Here is a 13,455-nt window from a genome sequence, read left to right on the forward strand (position 1 = left end):
GGGATGCAAATATTGTTATATCAATGGATGAATGGGAAGAGATAAATGAACAGCAATGGAGAACAACCTGTTCTTTATCTTGGAGAGAACATGGGTGGAAGAATATTATAAGATTTTTTAGAACACCAGCACAGTCAAAGTATCACGATACAAAGTGCTGGAGATTGTGTGGAGCTGAGAAAGCTGACCACTTCCATGTGTTCTGGAGTTGTCCCTCCATTCGCACCTACTGGCAGGAGCTTAAAAAGTGTATGGATAAAGTATTGAAGGTAAATCTTCCACTTACATTTGAGGTGTTATACTTGGGGATATTGGGCATAGATTTAACAAGATTTGGGGACAAATATATTTACAGAACAATGCTGATTGCAAGTAAAAAAGCGATTACCAGAAAGTGGTTGAAGAATGAGGTACCTAAGGTCGAGGACTGGGTTGAGGTTATGCACAATATATATGGGATGGAAAAGTTAACTTTCTCTGTGAGACTGGAGAGGGACAGATTTGAAAGAATTTGGGAAAATTGGATAGAGTACATAAAACCAACTAGATCAGATTTTATTTGAGATGTACATCATAGGAACAAAGACCCCTAGTTCTTATTTCATAGCAACAGATGTTGAAAGGTTCTGTTTTCTTTTATGGTTCGTTTGGTTTTTTTTTTCTAAAATTTTATTCTATTTCACAATATCTGCATAATCGATCACATGGTAGAACTCTGTTAATTCAACTGGACATGAGGTATGGAAGATTGTGAATAACTGCTGTGCTTTGGACATGTGTATATGTATCCATGTGTGGCTATATAGCCAGAGGTATAAGAATAATATATTCTATATTTTATTTTATTTTACTTTTCCTCTTGATAGGTATGAGTAGGCACAGTTGTTCTCTATCTGGATCCAAAGTAGAAAACTAAGGAAGACTGTCATGTTTAAATGAATAATATTATAATATTAGGAATGGAGAAAAGAATACGTCATTGTGTACCAGTTGTAAGCAGAATGTATGTGAAAACGGCAAATAAAAAGAAAATTAAAAAAAAAAAAAAAAAGACTTGAAAAATTGTAAACCTGTCCTTTGATATTTATAATTCAAAACAAGGTTGTGTTTGCAGACTACTTGCAGCTTCTTGTAAGTTATCTCCAAACACATTTGAAAGGGTGTTACAAAGCTTTTCACAACTTTTTTTCTAATTCTTCCTGGGTGTAAACATGAATAAAGCTGCTGTCGATTTTGTTTCCACTCACTTTCCATGCAATGTCAATATACACTTGCACTTGTAATTGTGTTATTAAATTCTCCTATTTGTATTATTTCTCTGATCTACCAGGAGCAGAATTTCTTTCCTGCTCCAGTTTAGTTGTCTTTGTCTTTCCACTGCAGCCAGTTCGTTATTTCAACACTAGTGAACTGTTGTTCATCTCACTGGCGATATTAAAGATATCACACAAATCAAATCAAATCAAATCTAATTTGGTTAAATTACATCACAGAGAAAAAGTAAGGATGTCTTTATAAGAGTGAACAATGGGGCAGTTAAAGGTTAAATCCTTGTCTGGCTATATAGTATATGTGTTTTATCATGTAGTCAGTCATGGTTATGATGAGTTGCTTATAATGAGTCTTACTCTTCACTTTTAGTGAGGAACTTTGTTGGCTCTTTCGAGCATTCTTAAGTGTAATGAGTTTGATAAATATGGGCCAAGACTTTGTATGTTTGATGTCAGCACAGTCTGTCCACTCAGGCAAATCTGACACACTAGCACACCATCATCTCCTGGGAATAATGAAACTGTTTGATTATTTTCCAAAGGCAACATCTTTTAACTGAATTTTTAAAAAGAAGTTACTTTAATAATAAAAAACACCCACAGATGGTACCACAACTCAAAATGCTGAAATTTTACAGATTCAGGAAAACAAAGACAATTTTGTTTTTTAGCATGGTGTCAAAAGAAAAAATATCCAAGTGATATGGATTATGTCCATAAAGAAGATGAAGAGTATAAAATCCCCCTCCTCCCCTTGAAGAAGAATGTTTTGGGTTTTTCTGAAAGGGTGAACTGACCCTTTAAGTAAGCAAAGCCTTACAATGTGAACTGGACTTGTAACTGTTAACATTCATTGGCATAATGTTTGAAAAAAAGCAGATACACTGACCTAATAAGCTTATACATTAGCCTATCTTGTACACTACCATCTGTATTTCACTTGTAAATGCTGACAGTGTTTCTGTGTTTGAAGCCCAGAAAGTGGAGTGTAGATCCCTGAGATTGAGCTCCTGATGGCCTGGAGTCCACATACACAGCAAGCAATCCCCATAATGTAGTTATGATACAGTAGCTGCCCTGTTTGTCGGTCTTCATGTTGTTGCTTGCTGTCAAGTGTGTCAAAGTGGGCTAACTTTTTATAGTATGATACTCAGCAAATTTTCATGTCACTTTCATCCATTAACATACAGCAAAATACAAAAATAGCGGAGAGGTCATACTGAAGGAGAGAAGATCAGGCTTTTGGCAGCATTAACTTATCTGAAGTTTTACACCAACATAGATGGAATTAAACTCAGATTATCTCAAAATCCAATGAAGTGTTACACACCTGTAAAAGCTGATGCACGCAGTTAAAAAAAAAAAATTAAAGGGGACATATCATGCTTTTGTGATTTTCTGTTGTTTATGTACTATTATGATGTCGGATGTTAAATATGGTCAAAGTTCCAAATTTTGAAGTGAATGTTTGTATGTTGTTGCTAAGATGTTTCTATGTGTTGTTCACGTTGTCCACTGTTTCAGACCATATTTCAGTTCCAACATGTATGGATGGATTTGAGAAGTTGACAATTCAGATAGTGGCTGAACTGAGGGGCTGTATAGGGCCAGTATGAGTGAAAGGCATTCTACTAGAGCCTTCGGGCAATGTGCATAATATGTCCCCTTTAAAGGAGGAGTTGAACATTTCGGAAATATACTTATATACTTCCTTTCAGTGAGAGAGATGAGCATGTCAGTTGATGTCAGTGTCGTGCCTGTGTAAATACTGGAAGCGCGGGGGGGTAGAGGGGGGTGGGGGGGTGATCTGATAATGATCTTCTCATCTCACTCTCAGAAAGACAGCAAATGAGTGTATTTCTTTAAATGTTGAACCATTGCAAGTGTATTTATCTAACAAAACATGCATGTTCACAATTTATATTAGGCAATAAATTGAACATACACAAAGGAAAGGAATTCCATTTGGGAGGCAGATTGGCAAGGAACAGCTAGAATCATTTACTGAATATCTGAACTACATTTACAACTATGTTAAACCTAACAGTATTTAAATTATTATTGCTCTGACTAATTACAAAGAACAAAGGAACATTTTATATTTGTATGACAAGAAAGCTGCCTTGTAACAAATCTCATCAAGGTATTGACTGACAGCTGTTATAAACAATGAAAACATCTGAATTATTGACCTGCCTTCCATGTTTCCGTATCCGTAGTATGAATGAAAACAGGATTTTAGAAAGCCAGCACAGATACAGTAAAAACAGACAGAAACAGCCCCGTTAACGGTGTGTGAGGAGGCCAGACACCTCCACGGTCAACAGTCTGTTCATCATCCCAGGGATTGTTCACAGAGAGGCTTCAAACTTCCAACTGTTCGTTCACATACATTGCTGTGTTGTGAAACAACGTCTTGCTGAGAGCAGTAAGTCCAAGCTCTACTTCCATTTGCCTGGATCTGTTTCATGCTAATGAGGCACACACTCAGGTAAAACAGGCCAGAAACAGCCCAAATTGGTATATACGGTGTATTCGGAAAGTATTCAGACCCCTTTAAATTTGTCACATTCTTTATGTTGCAGCCTTACGCTAAAATTGTTTAAATTCATTTTTTCCCTCATCAATCTACACTCAATACCGCATAATGACAAACTGAAAACAGAATTTAAAAAAAATTTTGCTATGACACTTGAAATTTAGCTCAGGTGACTTTCATGTCTCTTGATCATCTTTGAGATGTTTCAACACCTTGATTAGAGTCCACCTGTGGTAAATTCAACTGATTAGACATGATTTGGAAAGGCACAAACCTGTCTATATAAGGTCTCACAGTTGACAATGTATATGAGAGCAAATACCAAGCCGTGATGTTGAAGGAACTGCCTGCAGAGCTCAGAGACAGGATTGTGTTGAGGCGCAGATCTGGGGAAGGCTATGGAAACATTTCTGCTGCATTGAGGGTTCCTAAGAGCACAGTGGCCTCCATAATTCTTAAATGGAAGAAGTCTGGAACAATCAGGACTCTTCCTAGAGCTGGTCGCCCAGCCAAACTGGGCAGTAGGGGGAGAAGGGCCTTGGTAAGAGAGGTGACCAAGAACCCGATAGTCACTCTGGCTGAGCTCCAGAGATCCTGTGTGGATATGGGAGAAACCATCACTGCAACACTCCACCTATCTGGGCTTTATGGCAGAGTGGCCACACGGAAGCCTCTCCTCAGTGAAAGACACAGCAAAGCCTGCTTGGAGTTTGCGCCTAAGCACCTAAATGACTCTCAGACTGTGAGAAACAAGATTCTCTGGTCTGATGAGGATTGAGCTGGGAAAGATTGAAATGTTTGGCCTCAATGTTAAGCGTCATGTCTGGAGGAAAGCAGGCACGACTCATCACCTGCCCAATACAATCCCAACGGTGAAGCATGGTGGTGGCAGCATCTTGCAGTGGGGGTGTTTTTCAGCAGCAGGGTCAGGGTTGAGGGAAAGCTGAACGGAGCAAAGTACAGAGATATCCTCAATGAAAACCTGGTTCAGAGCACTCAGGACCTCAGACTGGGCCAAAGGTTAACCTTACCCCAATACCTTGGGGTATTAAGTGTAAATTGATGAGGGAAAAGTTAATTTTAACATGAGGCTGCAACATATCAATGTGAAAAAAGTGAAGGGATGTGAATACTTTCTGAATGCACTGTATGATGACTTCAATGTCCTAAATATTTCCTCCATTGGAGCTACACCCATGAATATTGGACTACACCAAGGCTAAAACAACATCACCAACAAACAGGTGGCCAGAATGAAGACTCAAACGGGATTCCCATGTTGCTCAGTAGGCAACTTTTTGTTAACAAATTAGCATAAAATCTTATCATATTGAAATGATATGTTTCATGAAGTTTGTCTGGGGGTCTTTCTGCCCTCTTGTGATTTAAAAAAAAATAAAGGAACACTTAAACATTTTGGAAATTGTGTTTGTTTGCCCTTTTATCCATGAGTCAGATAAAATGATAAATCAATTTCATTTCATCTGGTACAATGATTTAGGCTGTCTGAAATCACCCCTTTTTGTTTTGATCTTCTAATGTGATTTACAGTATGACGGCAGGCAAGAATATTTCCCCAAACGTTGGAGTGTTCATTCAAGAGAACTGGCAATTCACTATGACAAACATTAGGGAAATTGTCCTCAGTTAATGTTGTCCTTGGCCATCGAACCATTTGTGATCCTATCATAGCAGATAGGATAAAGAACCCATTTTCTAAAAGGGCAAAAAGAAAAATGCATCCATGGTCAAATAATACCGATTTTAACATTGTGCAAAATGTTAGGCCACCAAAGTGCACACGTATACCAATTTAGGTGCTTCTGTGTAAATTTCAACAGGTCAGGTTTATGCAGTTCAGACAGAAAGGCCACAGAACAGGCCTGAATAGGTCCAGTGAGAGATGTGGCTCAGTCTAGTGAAATAATATCTGATATGCTGCTGTCAGTTCCTCCTCCAGCGCCCCCTCCTCCCCCTGTGATTACCCGGGTCTCGTGGATGGAGCTAGTTGCATGGCTGCTGTCATCATAGTGGCTGCTGGAGGAGGAGACCAGGGCTGAGCTGGTGCTGGCAGAAGCTGCATTCTGCATGCTGCTCGTCAGGTTGTCCAGGAACATCTGAGGCCGGTAATGCTGAGCAGGAAGAACAACGAGAACAGGTTCGACATTAGTGAAGTCCACTGAAAAGTCAGAACCCTCTAGTATGTATGAATTCATTTCAAAAACTGTTTTGTTTGTTTTAAAACTTATTTTGCCATTGAAATCTTAATGACCATCGCTCTCTATCACTCCTCACAGTGAAACCAGTAAAACAACAGTGAATTCTGCTGCCTGTTTTGTAAAGTCTGACATGCATAAGACTTGAATGGCGGGACTTTAAGTCGGGCCTCTGGTTTAAGTCCTATAATCACATACTCTATGTAAAGCATTTGGATCTTCATTTATTCATCCGTTAGGTTGGCATGAATTAAAATGTATGAAATGAATGTTAAGTATAGAGAGAGTGCTGGTTACATTATTATAGTGGTTTCATGAGGTTTTTAACCTCTTTTGTCCTGGTCACACTGTAAGTGGGAAATACTTTGTAAAGACTCCGCTGATATAAGAAGAATCTCAACAACTTAAATTTGAATTTTTCACAGCAGTTCGTGTTAAATGAATTTGATTTTGTCTATGCAGAAGAGATGAAAATAGAGAAAACATTTATTACAGTGATATTAGAGGGAGCAACAAGATGCACATTTCTCTCTCTGCATGCCTTGTGCTGCTGTGGTCTTTACTTTAATCTGACGGCATTCAGTTAAAAGTGATGCTGATATGTTATATGTCCGAGTTCATGACTTTTACTTAAAAGTGACTCATGTGCTCATTCAGACATGAGACGGACTTGTTAATTTGCCATCTGATTAATGTTGAGGGCAGCATGTCTGAAAGGGGCTAATATCTACCTCAGTGCACTGCTTCTGGGCAGTCAGGATCCACATGATTGACCACACTGAACTTCCAGTAAGTGTGACACTTCTAGACATTTTTGTTTGTTCCCCTCCTCCTAAGTGGAGGTTTCAGCCTACTTCTGGAAGTTAAAATACAGTTTTTGACAAAGTCAACAGGGAAACCTGGCTGTTCTTGCCCTGGCCATTTTGTGATGCTATGGATATCAAAAGAAGGACAAATGCACAAAAAAAGTCAGTGAGTCAAGGTTTGCCTGGACAAAGTACATGATCCCTGCTGTTCAGCACATAGTATAAATTTCCCTCTTTAATTTGCAGTTGCCAGCCCTGTCCTACCAATATCCACACGCTCTAGAATACAGTTTGGACAGAAAGGAGGAGTCTACAGCATCTAAGTAGCACTGGGAGGCTATTCTCTGTTAATGCTTTAATTCTTGACTAAGACTGATAAGATGATCTAGAAATACATAGAGCAGCTTTACACTGAAGAGGACTGTAACAAACATACCTGAGGATCTGCTTGAATTAAGGAAAACAAATCCAGACCTGAAAGTAAGAGATAGAAACATCTGATTATTTACAGTCCCACAGAGCTGTGATAGTGCTAACAGCCATTCTATCCAGCCGACTCACTCTGCATGTCTGTGGGGATGGTAGCCAGAGTAGATGGGTGGAAGGGGACTGCATAGTCAGCAAGCGTAGAGGTCAGATATGATGGGTCCAGGCCCTGGACGTTTGGCATGCGCACAGTGGAAGGCTGGTAGGTCAACACTCTGAGGGAACACAGCAAACATTTTACACTGAAAACAATTCTGCTGTCCATTGATGTCAATACATGTCAGTGGATGGCTATAGGTATACAGGGCACTGACAGGTATTGTAGATACTGTTGACTAATGTGACTAATAAATGCAAAATGAGATTTAAATTGATGGTGTTTTTTTAAAATTCATGAACAAGGTTGGCACATGCAGCCTTGTCTATGGTTTAACACTCACCCCTTCGCATGCATCTCCTCATTCTTGGAAATGTAAACACAACGCTTCTTCAGTGGAGGGTCTGTGTCCTCCTCATCATCGTCATCAGAGGACGAGCTTTCAAGGGTCAGATCAATGACATCAGCCTTCTTGGTGGAGCTAGGCTCAGTAGAATGTGGAACCACTGAAGACTGGCGCAAAGGAGCTGAGGCTAAAAGACAAAGGTTAAAGTACAAGTCTGGTGTTATTCTAGATTTTTCATTGTCATTAAATCCCATGGAAAGACCAAAACCAACAATTAACACATTGTCTATCTCACATTACTTTCTGACTTTCCTACTCTGCTCTAAGCCCTAAACCCATTGTTTCCTACTGAAGATGTGAATCTTTAAAAACAGCTCAAAAATATAGTTTCATTTTTTTTAAAAAGGCTCAGTCCTTTCTGGTCACTGTAGTTTCTAACAAACAGAAAAAAATAGTGCATTTGGGGACTATTTTCAGTGGCAGATTAGTCAATATTTGGTCAATCTGAATTTAATCTAGTGAGCATTTCTGGCAGCAGGTGTGTGGGATTGAATCAGAATAAACTGCAGTGTTAATGGTAATGAAGGAACATGTCACCCAGTGCAACAGTGGGGCTCACTGATGTGTTTTTAATAGTTTTTCATATTTTAGGCTCATATACAGACAACACTTGTTAGTAGATCGATTCAAACCTTGCCCAGGTATCAAGAAGATGCACTCACTCTCAATTTTTGGAATTGGCTGAGAGGGGACCTTGACAGACTCTTTCTTTGGTCTCATTGGACACCAAGTTCCATCTTCCTGGAACTTGATTTCATCCACATCTGAGCAGTCGTTCAGGATCTCCAAAAATAAACTGAACAAGAGGAAAAAAATGCTTTAATGGCTGGTTTACATAAACTATTAACTAACTCCTCTTCATGACTGAGCGCACAAGCAGACTTAAACCACTGTAGAAGTTATTTTTGTGACATGGCCTAATGAAGTGAACTGACCCATCAATGATGAGACTCTCATATGCAGCCTTCTTGTCACACACAGGACAGATCCAGGTAGGTTTCTTTTCATTCATCTGCAGGTAAAGGGCAGCATCAAAACACTGCAGGTGACAGCAGGTCACCGCCCGGCATGGCACTGTCAGTCGCATCTTACCCAGCTGGAATTCAAAATAAATGAATAAAGAATATATGTGGTTTCTTGCACAAGAACAAAATTAAATTCACTCAATTCCATAATAAAACTGTGTTGATGTATTTCAGTGATGGAAATTATTGATGTAATGGACATAATAATGATGTGATAACCATGATGTTTGGACTGAGCATGCAGTTATTCATTTTCATGCAGTTATTCATTTTGGACAAAAGAATGGTCAGTGCTCTCCAGTGTTGGTGCCTCTTAAATATGTAGGTACATGTATTTGAAATTCTCAGACTTTGGTGACCCCCAGTAGCAATGTCAAAAAAGAAACTGTGGCAGACAGTAAAGCACCCTGACCCTATCCACTACCAGCACCTGATCCACAGACACAACACATAAGACTACAAATTGTCTAATTGCTCTTAAAACAATAATTTGCAGCATCACAATCATTTGAAAGTTGCTATAATCAACATTCTACACAGGTGCTTCATTTACCGGGCACATGAGTGAGACTCGAAGGCTTGTTGTAGCAATCTCACTGTCTGGATCTGCTGTCAGCTTCTCTTTAACTGGAACACAGACGGCAGGGCAGAGAGTACAGAGAAAAGAAAAGATGAATTACATAAAAGGTTATGAGCCATCACACCAAAACCAAATTTTAAAGAGAAATATTACTCTTCCAGCTCGACCCAGCCAACAGGGCACAGACAGCAGCAGCCAGACCTGACATGGGTGTCAGAGTCACCCTTGAGCCTTTTCACTGGACCTTCCACTGGCTCATTTTAGCATGGTTTAGCTGTGGTGTGCTGAGTCATGATCACAGTTACACATCTTGATTCTATGCATGTTGTTTTTCAAGAGTGTGATATCTTCCTTAGTTAAGGTTCTTTCTCTGCTCTTCATCACATCTTACCCAGAATGAAAAACTCTATCTTCTAAAATAAGCAAGCAGTGATTCCCATACAGCAGAGGATGAGGCAGACTTAATATTATTCTCTAAAAAAATGTTATTGATTTTTGTATAAACTGATTAAATTCAGATTTATTCAGTAGATAAGGTCTGAATCTCTTGAGGGTTAGTCATGTCATAGCGTCATTGTAATTTTAAGGGGTAGTGGTCTGATAGGGTAGTAGCTAAATATGTACACTGGGGCACTTATGTCTCAGTGTGGTATTAATGACAAATAAATCTAATATCTCTTATGAATATGTGAGTAAAATGAATAATCTCTGTTGATTGATCTATATGTATCTATGAGACCTAAATCCTTTAGAACATTAGCAGTGGATATGAAATGTAAACGGGTTCTGGAAGTACAGCCTTACTCACCAAGGATAACTTAACTCCTAATAAATAATAACCATGCCCACTTTGATGACTGTAGTTTCAGGATTCTAATCAATGGGAAATTTGGCAGGGAGTCAGTGCATTTACATGCTCTGAAGTAAGCAGGACAGCTGTGTGTAGTAATCTGATTTCTTAAATGTCATGCATACAATAAACCCTGTCTCTCTAATTGGGGTAGAGCATTACAGAAACCTGGCTTTCCCAGCTGGAAGCAGCATACTACAGTACAGTACTGCTCAAAAGTTTGTGAACCCTAGATCTACTCAATATTTTTGGAAAAACCCAATTCATAATACTGACATTCCAAATAATGGACTCAAAATAAAATTATAAATTTCCATTGTTTATTTAACAAAAGTGGCTGATTTAACAAAAACTCGGATTTCATGGGTGCAAAAATATGTGAACATCTTCAGTTAATAGGGTATTGTACCTCCTTTCTCAGCAATAACCTCAACCAAGTGGTTTCTGTAACGACTAATCAGTCTCTCATATCTGCTTTGGGGGATATTTCCACATTACTCCTTGCAGCACACAGCCAGTTGAGTGAGGTTGGATGGATGTCTGACATCCAGGTCCCACCACAGCATTTCTATTGGATTCAGGTCTGAACTTTGAATGGGCCATTCCTTGGTTGTTTTGCTGGAATTCTTTGGATGATTATCATGTTGCATGATCCATTTTCGGTCAAGCTTTGCCTTCACAACTGATGGCTTGAGGTTATGTTCCAGGATTTTACAGTATTCCTCAGAATTCATGATTCTCTGGACTATGGGGAGTTGTCCTGGTCCCGAGGATGAAAATAAGGCCCATATCTTAACGTTCCCACCACCATGCTTCACTATTGGGAGAACGTTCTTTTGGTGGTATGCAGTGTTGACTTTTCGCCAAACATGGCGGTTTTAGTTAGTTGGCGGCTGCGGCTCAGGAGGTAGAGCGGGTCGTCCACTAATTGGAAGATCAGCGGTTCGATTCCCAGCTCCTCCAGTCCACATGCCAATGTGTCCTTGGGCAAGACACTTAATCCCAAATTGCTCCTGATGGCTGTGCCATCAGTGTATGAATGTGTGTGAATGGTTAGCTTCCTCTGATGGGTAGGTTGGGACCTTGCATGGTAGCCCCTGTACCCATTCAGTGTATGAATGTGTGTGAATGGGTGAATGTGATTCGTAGTGTAAAAAGCGCTTTGAGTGGTCGGAAGACTAGAAAGGCGCTATACAAGTACAGTCCATTTATGACCAAACGGTTCAATTTTGGACTCATCTGTCCACAGAATGGACTTCCAGAAAGCTTCAGGTTCCTCCAGGTGCTCTCTGGCAAAGTTGAGATGGGCAGGTTTGTTCTTTTTTGAAAGCAGAGGCTTATTCCTGGCAACCCTCCCATGCAAGCCATGTTAATTGAGTTTTCTTCCTAATGTGGAAGCATGCACATGTGTCCCAGATGCAGCAAGAGAAGTCTGCATATCCCTAGATGTTATGTTTGGGTTGGCTTTTACCTGAGTTATCATTTTTCTTGCGTCTCTTCTGGATATTTGAGAAGGTCGTCCACTTCTAGGCAGAGTTGCAGTCATTTTCAGTAATCTGTAGATGATCTGCCTCCAATTTAGCCACCAATATTGTCCTACCTGATTGTATTTACCTGCTCGTTTTAAGCAATAAAGCTCAGGGTTCACTAATTTTTGCACCTACAAAAGTTTACAAACACGTATTTTTAATTTAGTCTTTTCACTACACAATTGGTTTCTTCAAAAAAAGTATATGGAATTAATAAACATACACCTGTTATTTCATATAAAAAAATACTGGTTCTGATTAAATTAAGAAATAGTGGTAAAACAACCGAAAACTCCAAGATGCTCAAAAGGTTCACATACTTTCAAGCAGCACTGTACATCACTACAGTGACACACTACACTCCAGTTAAAATAAGTTAGTGTTGCTTTCAAAATAAGGCTAGTGTAGGGGAGAAATCTGATTACCTGCTGCATATGTATGCAGATTTTCAGTAACCACATTGCTACAGTGTATGTAAATTATATGATTACCTGGGTAATCAGATTTTTCTGAGTAACCTGATTACGGTGCATGTGAACATACAGATGGATGCTTTTCAGGTCAGGTAAATATTTTGTATTTGTGAAGACCTCTAAGTGTGACTATCTCAAAGTAAAACTGCTGCTGTGTGACTTCCAGTAAGAAGTGTTGTCATTACAGTGTGTTGTATAGTTACTTAGAGCTCTGGAGTGGTCTGGGTTTCTGATGCCCTTCATCCTCAGCCTCTGCAGGAGCAGCGGTGATGTCAGCTGCCTCACCAGGTACACAGACATGGAGTAGGTCTGCAAAACATCACGATCAAGTCACTATTACTGTCTCCCATCAAGATGACCAACTCAGGCACACTAGTGAGGAAAAACAAGGAACAAGTTGAAAAGAGTTCCAATGATGTTCCTGTTCTTACCTTTCCAATTTCAGGCGCCCATGTCACTGAAATCTGATTGGGCACTGCAGAGGAGAGTCGGACCAGTGAGGTAATGTTTAGAGGTCTTCCTGGTCTCTTCTGTTCCACACCATTTTTGGGGGGTGGTGCATAACCCTACAGAAAGAAAATGCTTTTGCAGTAGTTGCATTTTTATTGGAACTTTTCTGGAGTAAAACAAACACTTACTGGTAAAGGAAAAAGTTTCCCATTGACCTTTATACAGAGACTGTTTGGGTAATTGTCTTCTTGAGGGCAACTTGTCTCTGACAAGCAAAACCTGACAACACAAAGAAAAATTTAAGAGCCAGCCAATGAAATGGACTTTTTCACTGATACATGTGTGATACTGAACTGTACATTACTCCGTAGTGACACAAGTTCAGCAAAACAACAATGATGCATTTGGACTACTATGTGGTGATGGCAAAAGATGTTGCCACATTCATGACGTATGATTAGGAGTCATCAAGAAAACAATAAAATGATTTAATGATTTCAGAAGTTTTGATTCATAACATTCTGCTGACTTCATACTCAGAAAATCAGATGTTTGTTCAAAATGGTTCTGTTCAGATTCTAAGCTGCTGAGGATCTATGAATTAGTCAGAAAATGAAATTTCTCACCTCAGTTGAATTTGAACCATATAGTCTCTTCTGCCACCTGGTAGAAAGTCCCTGTAAACAGACAAAGTGAAACATACTTTATCTTTTCCATCACAGACACA

The 13,455-nt window shown here is 39.5% G+C and overlaps 1 protein-coding gene across 5 annotated transcripts in view; it reads right to left on the bottom strand.

Moving 5' to 3' along the window:
* Nucleotides 1-662: 662 nt before the first annotated feature.
* pias2 (protein inhibitor of activated STAT, 2) overlaps nucleotides 663-13,455 on the bottom strand; it is a 28,734-nt gene continuing 15,941 nt past the window's right edge. For all 5 annotated transcript variants that reach the window (XM_044363696.1, XM_044363681.1, XM_044363689.1 and 2 more), the window contains 12 exons: nucleotides 13,355-13,405; nucleotides 12,917-13,007; nucleotides 12,710-12,844; nucleotides 12,482-12,587; nucleotides 9,400-9,473; nucleotides 8,757-8,917; nucleotides 8,484-8,617; nucleotides 7,759-7,948; nucleotides 7,394-7,533; nucleotides 7,269-7,306; nucleotides 5,796-5,942; nucleotides 663-4,753 (listed from right to left, as the gene is read on the bottom strand). In XM_044363696.1, the coding sequence (XP_044219631.1) occupies nucleotides 4,658-4,753; nucleotides 5,796-5,942; nucleotides 7,269-7,306; nucleotides 7,394-7,533; nucleotides 7,759-7,948; nucleotides 8,484-8,617; nucleotides 8,757-8,917; nucleotides 9,400-9,473; nucleotides 12,482-12,587; nucleotides 12,710-12,844; nucleotides 12,917-13,007; nucleotides 13,355-13,405 (1,363 nt within the window). In that variant the 3' untranslated portion in view covers nucleotides 663-4,657. The remainder of the gene's footprint in view (nucleotides 4,754-5,795; nucleotides 5,943-7,268; nucleotides 7,307-7,393; nucleotides 7,534-7,758; nucleotides 7,949-8,483; nucleotides 8,618-8,756; nucleotides 8,918-9,399; nucleotides 9,474-12,481; nucleotides 12,588-12,709; nucleotides 12,845-12,916; nucleotides 13,008-13,354; nucleotides 13,406-13,455) is intronic.

The sequence above is a fragment of the Thunnus albacares genome, chromosome 2 (genome assembly GCF_914725855.1).
Source record: "Thunnus albacares chromosome 2, fThuAlb1.1, whole genome shotgun sequence".
Lineage (NCBI taxonomy): Eukaryota > Metazoa > Chordata > Actinopteri > Scombriformes > Scombridae > Thunnus > Thunnus albacares.